Source organism: Mugil cephalus, chromosome 15, assembly GCF_022458985.1.
Source record: "Mugil cephalus isolate CIBA_MC_2020 chromosome 15, CIBA_Mcephalus_1.1, whole genome shotgun sequence".
In the NCBI taxonomy this organism is placed as follows: Eukaryota; Metazoa; Chordata; class Actinopteri; order Mugiliformes; family Mugilidae; genus Mugil; species Mugil cephalus.
The window spans coordinates 23,171,029-23,182,775 of record NC_061784.1 but is presented as its reverse complement, the minus strand read 5'-3'; the positions used below and the strand labels follow the sequence as shown (position 1 = coordinate 23,182,775).

The window sequence follows — 11,747 nt, the reverse complement described above, 5'->3', positions numbered from 1 at the left end:
TGAGATCTAACACAGACCTTTCAGCCCTGTTCAAGTCAAGGGGGTTTCATTTCAGAAACTTCAGCTTGCTTTTTTATTTAAATAGTTCAAATAGTTTAAGCGGCACTGAGCATGTGAAACCCAAACTTCGTTAAGTATCTGTGCACGAGCAGTTGTTTCTACGGAAACGCGCTCACTGCAGCTGGTGTATTGTACCAGGCATTCGGAGCAAGTTGTATTACACAACCACAGCAACTCTCAAATAAATTCCCAGTTGCACATACATGTACAAGTTTTTATTTATATATTTATCGGTTAATAGGATCACCCAGTGTTCCCTACCGTGTTTTGAGAACAGTGTGGCTTTTTTTCAGGCCCTGGGGAGCTCCTGCATCTCTCCAGCCACACTGCTTGTTAATGAGACATCTGCATGCACAGGACACAACCTGCTCCTTCTAATCAGAGGACTTGCATGGAGGGCCACACCTGCCACCTCTTCCCGTCTTCCGCCCGCCCCTTTACCTTGCCCATTTCTCTCCTCCTGGACGCCGGTTTGGCTCAGGCCATCCAAATTTCCTTTCGCGCATCTGCACTTGTCTCTGCAAATGGGACCTCTCTTGTCTCTTGTCCTCTCTCCTCTGCAGTGAGCGGACTCCGCCGGACTCACAAAATGAATCATTGTTCCACTCCACTGAGGGGGCTTTAGAAAAATGAATTTCTAAGTGAAGACCTTGTCTGGTGGAAGTGACCAAAAATAATCGGCTAATACTGTCCCTGAAGGATTACTCAAGCAGGCCCTTTAAATGCAGGGAAAGAATCGGGACGTTTCAGTTCACTCCTCCTCATTCCTCGGACTACAACATTCACGTAGAATGATTGCATACCCCAAAATCACTGCCAGAGAAGCAGATACGTCTTATCTGTGTAGGGAGATATGTAAAAAGACTTGAAATCCAAGCTTCCAGACTACTACTGGCTGCTGACCTGCCCTCTCACCTCCGTCTCCACCCTCTGACCCTGTGAACAGCTCCATTAGCTCCACAGTTATGACTCCACTCTTTTTTTTTTTTGACAGCGGAGAATGCACAGGCCTGTCGGATGACTAATGATCCCTAAGTGCCAAGGTCCGTTTTGTTTGGAGATTGTTCTTGTCTGCACAGTTCACATGAAAGGGTGTGGTTTAATCTGTCACTGGTCGTCTGTCAAGACAGGCTTTCCCTTTTTCTCAACGTGCTACTCGGCCGCCAGTCTCTGCGGGGCTGGTGATTGCTGCAGGCACGTCTTCCTGTCTGGCGGGAACTCTAGATGAATGACAGAAATTACAAAGTGTCATAATACGCAGGGTTTTCTCACTCTCGGTGGCGTATGTGTAAAGCATGTCAAAGCGCAGTCAGCTGTCTGCTTTGAAGTGGATCTTTTAAATAAAGATTCCGTAGAACCGCAAAGAAACATTTTCTCATTTTCTTTCTTTCTTTATTAAGTTGTAAAACGAGTTCTCACCAGAAAAATTAAAAATAAATGTTTGTGTCCCTGTTCATAATCTGACCTGAATAAATATCGACCACCAAATGGGACACGGGGGATTCAAATGTATGAAAGACTGTATGGCTGGACAGCTGCAGGAAAACACAGGTTACGACCTGCAACTGTCTCCTCACTCCTGCGCTTGGAGGTGATAGGTGGTCGATGAAGACACGTTTTGACAGATTCCCCAGCACAGAGTTTCAGTGGGTAAAGGGGCGTTCACCACCAAGTGTCAAACTAACCCCTGCGTAAAGTTATCACAGATGCGCAAAAGGAGAAAGGAACACGAATTAATCAGCGATAAAACAAGAGCGAAAAACAACCGTGTCTGGAAAAACACACACGTAAATCACAAAATAATAAACACTAACAAGTTGTCATCTGTATAAAATGGATGGTTGCTTTTTAAATGTGAAGGCCAGGGCTGTGCGACGAGGCGCGTCGAGGAATATTGCACACCGAAACCAAAAAAGCTTTTATTTTGAAAGGTCAGTGCGGAAAGGCGGCTCTTGTTGCAATCAAATTGACAGCGCTTCACTAACTGGTCGCCCTGCCCTGCCCTGCCTGAGTTTGCAGTTGAGTGCACCAAGGCTGCACGGCTGTATTATATAACTTTAATGTACTCACGGTTTAATGGCGCAAAAAGCGAATGACTGCGCCCGCGATCTGTCGATTCTCTGCGGATTTACGCCGAGATCGCGAGCAAATAACTGATCGATCCACTTTTTGTTTTCCTCCTGCTGGCGACGCGCATTAAAAGTTATCGACAGATCAGCGAAGCGGCGGTGGATCCGTCCGGCTCCAGCTAATTCAGCGACGTTGTTGTTTTTCCTTAGAAACATTGTGGAGAATGTTTTTCTGCCACACGGGGAGAGGGGCAGCAACACTTCCAGCTGATATTCCGCCACACAACCACAGCCGCTGCAAGGAGGGGGGTTTATTTCAGAGCTTGAGGACATTGCGTTATTTCTCACATTTTTTCCCCAGTTTGGACCGACGGGAGATGACCTAACGGGTGGAGTCCATCCTATTTTTCTCACTACAGGTACGGGAAATTTTCACACTTAAACACTTGTCATCTGTCGCTGTAGGAATATTGAGTGGTGTAAAAAAAAAAAAAAAAAAAAAAAAAAAAAACTGGCTGTTCCGCCGTGTAGGCCGACGATGAGCGTCCCCGGCGCTGCGTAACGAGCGCGCTGACAGCCCTGCACCGTGTGACCCGGTGACAATATCGCCGCCAGCGCCAGCGCGCAGAGAAACCGTCCCAGTTGCTTTTTTTTTTTTTCTTTTTTTGCGTAAGAACGACAAAATGTTGCACAAACTTCAACGGATCGACCGCTTATCAGCCTACGCGGCGCCTCTGAAAGGCGTGATAGTGCAGTTTCCCATCATAGCCAACAGGTTGCACTAATTCTGTAACCGAGCGTTTGGTGGGAAAAGTACAGTAAAGCAAGTGAGGAAACTCCAAACTTTGTTTTGCAATATCCCAGAGACCTTTATTAGGCCACTATGAGCAAAGGGTTCACCGCGATAAGGTCAGAGTCCGAAGAAAAAAATCAAATAAATAAGTGCGTACAGTTATTGCTGCTTTGACTCCTTTTAGAGACGGCTATAATGTGTTGTGGGCGTGGATACGTGGCTAAACCCGTTACCAAAGAAAAACAATAAAACACCCGGTATTGCAATAAATCTGTCTGTCTATATATTTTTAAGACACTATTCTTTAGAGGAAGCCCGGGTTTCCCCACAGGACGCCCGTGAAGCCTTTATACTGAAGCAGTGGGTGTTGCGGAGCTTTATAGCGCTGCCCATATAGCCCCATATGTTTTCTGTATGCACCTGTATGGATGTGAGAATGTCTTCGCTGTAGCTTGAGGCAGAATCAAACGGGACCGACCTGCGCCGATCGCAACATTTCCGGAAATTATCCATGCGTCATTCGAGCGGTGCGTTATTTTAAGGTTCGGGTTTTAATTTGAAAATTTTTCACCTTGGTATCAAATGGACGAGCGAGTTCTGTTTACGCGAACCGTTTTCTCTGCACGTGTGTTTGTAGTGTTTATTCGGTGGTACTGACTTTGAAACAAAAAGGGCACAGGTGACCCCCCCACCCCCGCCCCCTCCCACACACACACACACTCTCTCTCTCCAAACTCGGTAAGTCGGCGGATGCTATTTTTATGACCCCTGTGTTATTTCAATTCGTAACTTTGTAAATTGACTTTTTGAGTAGCGTGTTGATTTGTTCTTTCGTGCGCATGCAGATAGATTGACGCCGCCGCCTGCAGCAAACAGCCGGAGGCCCGTAGTGGGTTAATCTCTCCATACAGACGCATGTTGTTGCGCACATGCTCACTGTATGTGGGACTGTCAGCGCCGCGCTACCTGTAGTCAGCTCTGCCTGGGCATGTCTTGCGTTTCACAATTCTTCAATTTCGAGTAGGCACACTTCAAAGAATGAACATTCATATTCATGTTATGTAATGGCTGTGGCTGCAGCGCTGCCTGGTTTGTGCCTCTGCCACATTGTTCCAGTGTGGGTGTTGGAGGAGGAGATGGCCTGTTTGATGAGGCTGCTGTCATTTCTTGAAAAATCTAAATAGATAAATAAGAGCGTGTGGGCAGAGGCACAGAACTAGATGGTGCTTTCAAACCGCGCAGCAGCATTTTTAGCACATATATTTGGAGACACATTTGTTTCTATTTCAGTACGCTTTCCTTGTTTTTATTTTTTATTTTTTGGCTACTGCATTAGCTGCTGTGTATGTATCACCAACTTTATCTTTATAACCTTGTCTCTTTTGTGTGTGTGTGTTTGCGTGTGTCTCACCTTCCCCCCTCCTCCCCGTGACCCTCAGGATAAAGACATGGATCAGAGTGGATTTAAGCGCAATGGTAATAGAGACGACAGCCTGACATTTGGGGAGATAGGAGCCGAAATAGGCAGAGATCTAGGTGACGTGCCTGGTTCGCTGCTCCAGCCTGCGATGCATCTGCCCGGCCAGACCTCCATGCCCCAGCCCACGCTGGCCCCGAATGGACGCGGTGGAACCAAAGAGCAGGGGGACCTGGAAGGCCTCTTTGAGTCGCCTCAGCATCACGTCCTGTGTGACGTGTCTGACATGAAGGAGGGTAAAATGATCAGGATGCAGAAGCAGCAACAGGATATTGGTTTAGTCGGCATGGGGGACAACTTGCCGTTGTTGGATGAGAGTATTTCCCATCTGGAGCAGACATCCACCGCTGTCATCAGCGCCTCAGATACCTCCGTCCCGGGAAACCTCCCCCTGCCTGATCTTTTTCCCAAGCACATCAAGCAGGAGGGGATTTTTTGTCTGGACAAGGACTTGGGAACGTACAGTGGACACACAGGCGCGTGTGATTTGGATGCCAACAGCAGCCGCCTGCTTGAGGATACCGAGATTTGGCAAGACCTGGACCTTCCGAATTCGCTGCCAGAGATCAGCGCTTTTGAGTTGGATTCAGAAGTGGCACACTTGGATAACATCCTGAATGAGAGCAGCGGTTCCGTCAGCGGCTTGCTAAAGGAAACAAAGCATCTCATAGGCACCGCGGAGGACACTGCCAGCGTGAAGGCCACAGACCAGCAGCACCATCCCATGCACCATCACCAACACCAGCAGCACCTCGTCCAGCACCAGCAGCACCAGCTTCACCATCAGCAGCCTCCCACACTTCTCTCCAGCGTCGTTATCAAGGAGGAGAAGGATCCCGACGACTCTTTCATCCACATCCGAACGCCCGGCGTGGTCAAACAGGAGAAGCAGGACAGTGCCGGTTTCTGCCAGTCCCAGTGTCTCCAGAACAGCATGAGCTCTCTTCATCGAGGTGGAGGCCCCATGTCCTCCGCTATGGCCGCTGGAGCGGGACCTAGCTACCACTACAGAGCAAACCCGCCCTCCGCAGTGGGCTTACAAGATCAGAAGCCTTTTGGCATGTACTCAAACCTGCCTCTGGTGGCAGAAAGCTGGGTCAGGGACAAAAGGTATGGAGAGCCATCTGGGATACCAAACGGCAACGACGGGCTCAACTCTGCCGCAGCGTTTTCTGTCAACTTCGCCGGGTAGGACTCATGGCCTTATTCTGCTCTGTTTGCTTTTGATGTTGTGATTGATTTGTTTGTTCGTTCTCATTCACGGCAGCGTTGACTTTGTGTTGACGTGCTTTAACGGCAGCGGCTGCGTTTTTAATATGTTAGAAAAGATCGTGTGCGGTAAAGGCACTGTGATCTAGGCTCTATATTTGATGCAGAGTCCACTCTTTGTCCTGGTACACTATAGTTTTTCATTCAACAGAAAAATATCATTCTGCTCTGTGATGATGCTCCAAAAAGCAGATCAAAATACAGTGCAGGGCATCAGCAGGTACAAGTGTATATGTGTCTCTGATGGAATTGTTAACACTCCAGGAGTCGAGGGCATCTGGTACTTATCACCTCCGGTGGGCAGACACAGCAGGGTACAGATACCTCCAATTATTTATTATCCACATTGCAGCACATTTTAGGAATACCACAACCGACGAGAGGCAGGAATACGTTCTCTCCACAGGATTATTGTAAATCTGAGAAGTGGTGCTGAATTATCTCCCTGGGAAAATAAATGTTTTGCAGTGAGGAAGTGAAGATAGAAAAGTTACAGCTTTGTGGATTCAACAGCCTCGAGCATTTATTATTATTATTATTATTGTTATTGAAGTCAAACACCTACATTTTTGTAGGGGAAAACCGGAGCTCGTTATAATGCGTCCATCTTGTATTTTTCCAACATTGCGCCGTAAAACGCTGCCTGCTGGAGCAATATCGCAGAGTTACGTAAATGTATCATCCTACAGGAAGTGATTCATCGGGCCTGATGTGTGCATTGGGAAGGACGCAGCGTGGTCATGTTTAATGCGAGGGATATTAGTCCTCTGAGAAAGTTGCGTACGTGCGGCCGGGTGAGAATGAAAAGTGTCTCTCTGACACGCCTCACTTCAGCCTGGAAGTGCCATCTGATAACCGGACCAGCTCTGAGTGGAACGCTGAGAGGGGGAGAGATTTATTTTTTCAGTTTTATGAGCTTCTGTGTGAACTTTGGTTGAAAGGGCAGATCACAAGATGGTGTTTGATTAATGCGAGGTAATAATGTCAGTCAGTCCCGGCCTTCAGAGAGAGAGAGTGGCTGAGGTGTTTGGCTCGGGCTTTATTGTAAACAAGTCATAAATGGGTTCGACCGATGCACACGTATCGCCGTGCAAGGACTAAACAGTGCAGCGACTTGCCAACAAATGAGGAAACTGAAATGACCCGATGGTGGAACACACATGTCGGCTGCAGTTAAATGTTCTCCACAACTTTATTGTCTCAAATTATCAGAATGATCATCCAGTGAAAGTACTTTTTATTTTATTATTGAGATAACACATTCAAGATTTTATATCACCGCGCAGTTCCCTTGGATTAACGTGAGCTCTATGTACGACGCAGAGTAAGACAGAAACCTGTGTCGAACCAGTCTGCCAGGGACGTGGTGCTGATTGGCTGTTCAGCTGAGCCGTCCAGTGCACTGGTGGATAAAACGGGAGTGACAAAAGTACACAAAATGACAAAGTTCAAAGAGCACATGAAGGAGAAAAAAACATGATGATCTGGAATGAATAAACGGTGGTTCAGGGGAGACGAGCGGTTCAAAATCACACTTATTATTATACCAGTGGATCAGCAATGTTTTAACTTATCAGATAACTAGGTGGTCCTATAGTGAAAAATGTCCTTTTTTTTTTTTTACTACTACTACTCAAAGTGTATCAGTGTTTAGAAGAAAGAGCAATGTTGGTTAAAATATAAGTTTAATTATAATTTTTAAAATAGGTAAATAGCGGTAAAAGTTATGATAATGCACCATAACTGTAACATTGTTCTATAATATTAATTTATGCAGTTTTGCATAAGATTAATCAAAGTAACATTCTTGATTTCTGACTCGATTCTGGTAAAAGCTCCAATTGGATTTAACCGTGAGACGTGTTTTAATCGATGCAGAGAAAGAAAGAAATTCTGCGTGCATAGATGGACGGTCATCCAACCAGTCTGAGCAAGAAGTAAGAATGTGTCAGTGATTCAAACATTCTCCACAAATACTTTAATCGCCGTTTGCTGACTCTGAACTTCTCTGTTGGCCAATGGCAGCCGTTTGTTCTTTTTTTTTCTATTTATTTTTTTTGGAAACAAATTCAACTCCACCATGGTGAGGTGAACTGTATTGACTGGGTCGTCGTTTCAGATCAATGCCTGCATGATTTGACTGGCTCTTAGGCAATACCTGCTGTTTCAGGATAAACAATGGCCCTGTTCGCACAGGGTTACTTCTACCTGAGGACGTCCTGTGATTCAGATGTTACCTCCTACATCTGGGTTTCATGTGGTTCATTCACGCTGGATAAACAAACTAACGTTCCGTTGTTGCGGCTCTGCTACTTTCCACCTCACACAGTATTAATGACTTTGCAAATTACTGTGGATGATTAAAAATATATTTTTGATGCTTTTGATTCCGACCTAGCGATATTTAAATAGGCTCCACCTTTACACATGAACACATTAATGATTACAATGATTACGATTTAATGATTACATCTGTCTAAACGGGTGAATAGTTCAGCGATGACTCCACTTCCGAGTCTTAAGTGACAAGAGACGGAAAAAAGTAAAAGCTTACCCCTAAATCACAGAGATGTCGATTCACACTGGATTAGTTTTATCAGAGGAACTCTGCGTTACGAGAATTTTGGTTCAGGTAGTTTGCGGTGGAATTTTTACTTGTGATGATTATTAGAAATTATCGGAGGTCCCCAGGTAAACCTAGTCCCGTGTGAATGGGGCTGGAATTCTGACAATTAGGAAGATGACTAAACAGCTCTAGGCTGTACTGTCTTATATTTTGTCTTTAGTGTTTCAGCAGTTTTGTGTCAAACTTCATTGTCTAAAGTTATTACACCTTCAGCCGTTATACACAGAGAAGGATTCAGATAAACGCTAGCGAAGGTGCTGATTTATATAGACTAAACGTATCTGCAGCGCTCAGTATTGATAAGCTTTATGTTCTGTTGTGTTCAGGCTTCACTTACCTCTCAGAAAAGCCTCCATTGCCTCCTTTGTGTGAGACACTACAATATGTATTCAGGTCAAGACTATAGATTTCATTATTGCATAGCATCACTTTCTACTGTGCAGAACGTCGACTCGACCTTTCACCACATATTAGTCGACTTTAAATTTTTTTTTAAAAAAATCAGAAGAAACTGTGGGGTACTGTAGTTAGGTGGAGTGCTGCTGCAGCGCAGGTAATTGCTTAAGGGAATACAGAGAACTTGTAAATAATATAATCCAGTGAGGTACAACCTATAACCTCTTAACGTTTGGCGTGCGCGGTTGCATTAGATTGCGTTATCCTAAGTAAATATACCTCTGATGCCAGCCGCAAAGGAGGGATGAAAACAAGAAAACTGACTTGCTCCCCAGTTACATCATGTAGCATAGCAACTGAGTTCATGTGCTGCGCTGTACTGTATATCACCGAGCCCACCTTCCAGTTCTGTGGGAATTTACAGCACAGTAAAACGCTATTTGGCTCGATCCCATCGCTTCTTGTTATATAACTGATAATCAGACAAACGTTTGTTGCTTCAGGGTCAGTGTGCGTGGAGGCTGATGAAAGATTACTTCCTTAAAAAAAATTTAAAAAAAAAAAACCTTCTTGTTAAGCAGATATTTTAGTGCCTTTCTTTTTTTTTAAAAAGATATTCTGCATCATATAATCGTCACGTGCAGCGGAGTGTATTTATCAGTAGCTTTTTGGTTGTAATTTCTCAAAATGCTCAGAGTCATGGTTACAGTAACAAGGGTTAAAAGGCTGATGTAAACTCTTCTCTGTTGCCGTGCTGCCTGTGTGTGTGTGTGTGTGTGTGTGTGTGTGTGTGTGTGTGTGTGTGTGTGTGTGTGTGTGTGTGTGTGTGTGTGTGTTGTGTGTTGTGTATGTGTGTACACTGCGAGGCCACGTGTGCAGATCTGCTCTGGTGCACTGCTATCTCTCTTAAGACTGTCAGTCACTTTTTTTCTCCTCACCTACTCACCCCTGATGGGCCCCTGAGAGTTCTCCATATTTCACAGAGGCATGCAAAGGCTGTACACATGAAGATGCCATGCAAACACCCACACACACACACACACACACAGGCTTGTTATGTGCGCTGCAGATGTCAGAGCAGACACATCCCTTTTGCTTGGAAAATGGGCTTTTTTGTTGGTAATTGAGTGGTTTTTTTTTTGGTTTTTTTTTCGAAAGCCTTACAAACTATTTGAACGTGGCGTTCTGCCAGGTGGGGTTTTAGAGATGCTTTGCATTAATGTTGTCACACTTCGATGGACACGCTGGCTGCTTTTGTAGCTGTCAAAAATCGACACCCTTAAGCCTTTTTTTTTTGTTGTTGTGGTTGTTTGATTTACTTCAGATACAGTTAATAGGGCTGAGTATTGGCAAAGACTCCACGATACGATACGTTATTGCGATATTACGATATATTTCAATATTCTACGTCGTTCGCTGATGAAATTTAAATGCAGATTAAAATACAGGGCAGTGATGATTCATTAGACAAATTGAGTCAAAAAGCAACATTAATCCAAATGATCTGTTTCCAATTTATTGCACTTGACGTGACTTTTTCTTTTAAAATCGATATTTGTATCGGAAGAAAAAGTATCACATATCGATATTATTTCCCACCCCTACAACGACTTTTTATTTAGTGTCTAACGCACATAAACACTGATGGTGCAATTAGAGCACAAAGGCTACAACAGGTTGCATTTTGTTAAACATATTTATTAAACTATTTTTTTGGACAAAATAAATGTTTTAGGACAGATAAACTGACGTAAAGTTTTAGCTGCTCGTATTAACTGATCACTGTTCAAGATGCTGCAGAATAAAAAATGTGCCGTCTACTCACAGTTCTAAAAACAAAATCACAAACGTGCCTTGATTGATTCCAGCTCTGGCGGGAACACGATTGCAGACTCGGTGAAGATGGTAATTTTGATGCATGGGATGATGATGAGTATTATTATTATTATAGCCTCTCTTAAAGCCTGACGTGAGCGTCTGTCTGGCTTGATGCATAACAGCTGCATATTTTTACATGTCGTTGCTTGTGAAGGTACCTGAGATATAATCTCTTGAATTGTGGACGTGTTGAAAGATTTACTTTGTTGGGTGCAAATTTAACAGTTTGAAAAATGTTGACTTGTGTAATACAAGACGTCGACATCAAAGAGTTGATGCATTCCGATTGGCTGTTGACTTTCTATGATGAAATTGTTATCTTTAGACATGTATACGTGTGTTGTATTCACTGCATACTGGGAGTCAGCATCTGTAGTCATTTCTTAAAAGGTACAAGAGCCAAAAAAAATGAGATAAAAAGAATCCTGAGCATAAACTAGGTCAGCTTCTTGTCTGTTGACTCAGTTTCACTAGATCTGTAATCTCAAAGATTACGGCAGACTCAGTTCACATTGTTTGAGTTTTTGCTGATTAAAATGTCTACCGATAGGCTTTGCTGGATGCGGGGCGGGGGCGGGGGGGGGGGACTTACGTTACACTTCTCCCTTCATCTTTAGAGTTTAATTACCCTTCGTTGGTTCATTTCTCCAGATTCATGTGCGACGCAAACATCTGGACTATTCGCTCCTGGAAATGTCCACCTCACGTCTTTTATTTTAAGATGAACTGGTCGGTTCTGAGGCTCGCGGCTCTGATTTGGTCGCCGCCGATGGTGTTGCTTCCTTATTGCTTATACGCAGCCTGATCTGACTGTGTTCTCGCTAGTTCTCATCATCAGCCACTCATTAACAACATGCTCTTTCATTCACTTCACCTTGTAACTCCTCTCTGTGTCTGTCTTGATCCCCCCCCTCGCCCCCCACCTCCTTCTCTCTGGAGCTTACCGGGCCGAGTGTTTGAAGTAGGCTTTGGTCGGGGTCACTGCAGTGCAGCAGGTCCATGCCAGCAGCCAAGCTGTTTCTTTTTAAAGGCTGATATTGATGGCTGCCGGCGTATTTTCGCTGGTGTTATTTAGGCGTCTTCAAGTCTTATGAAATATACCAAGTTGGATTTAAAACTCTTTCACATGATGAAGATGAATAGGCTCCGTCTACCGAGCCTCCAAACAGATCTCACACT

At 44.5% G+C, this 11,747-nt stretch overlaps 1 protein-coding gene across 3 annotated transcripts in view; it reads left to right on the top strand.

The window, feature by feature from the left end:
- Window positions 1-1,940: 1,940 nt before the first annotated feature.
- LOC125021700 (glucocorticoid receptor-like) overlaps window positions 1,941-11,747 on the top strand; it is a 63,355-nt gene continuing 53,548 nt past the window's right edge. For 2 of the 3 annotated variants that reach the window (XR_007114363.1, XM_047607845.1), the window contains exons 1-2: window positions 1,941-2,548; window positions 4,362-5,587. Coding sequence is in view for 2 of the 3 variants with exons in the window: in XM_047607845.1 (XP_047463801.1) it covers window positions 4,371-5,587 (1,217 nt within the window). In the remaining variant the exon portion in view is untranslated. The remainder of the gene's footprint in view (window positions 2,549-4,361; window positions 5,588-11,747) is intronic. The other variant, XM_047607847.1, reaches the window with a different exon arrangement.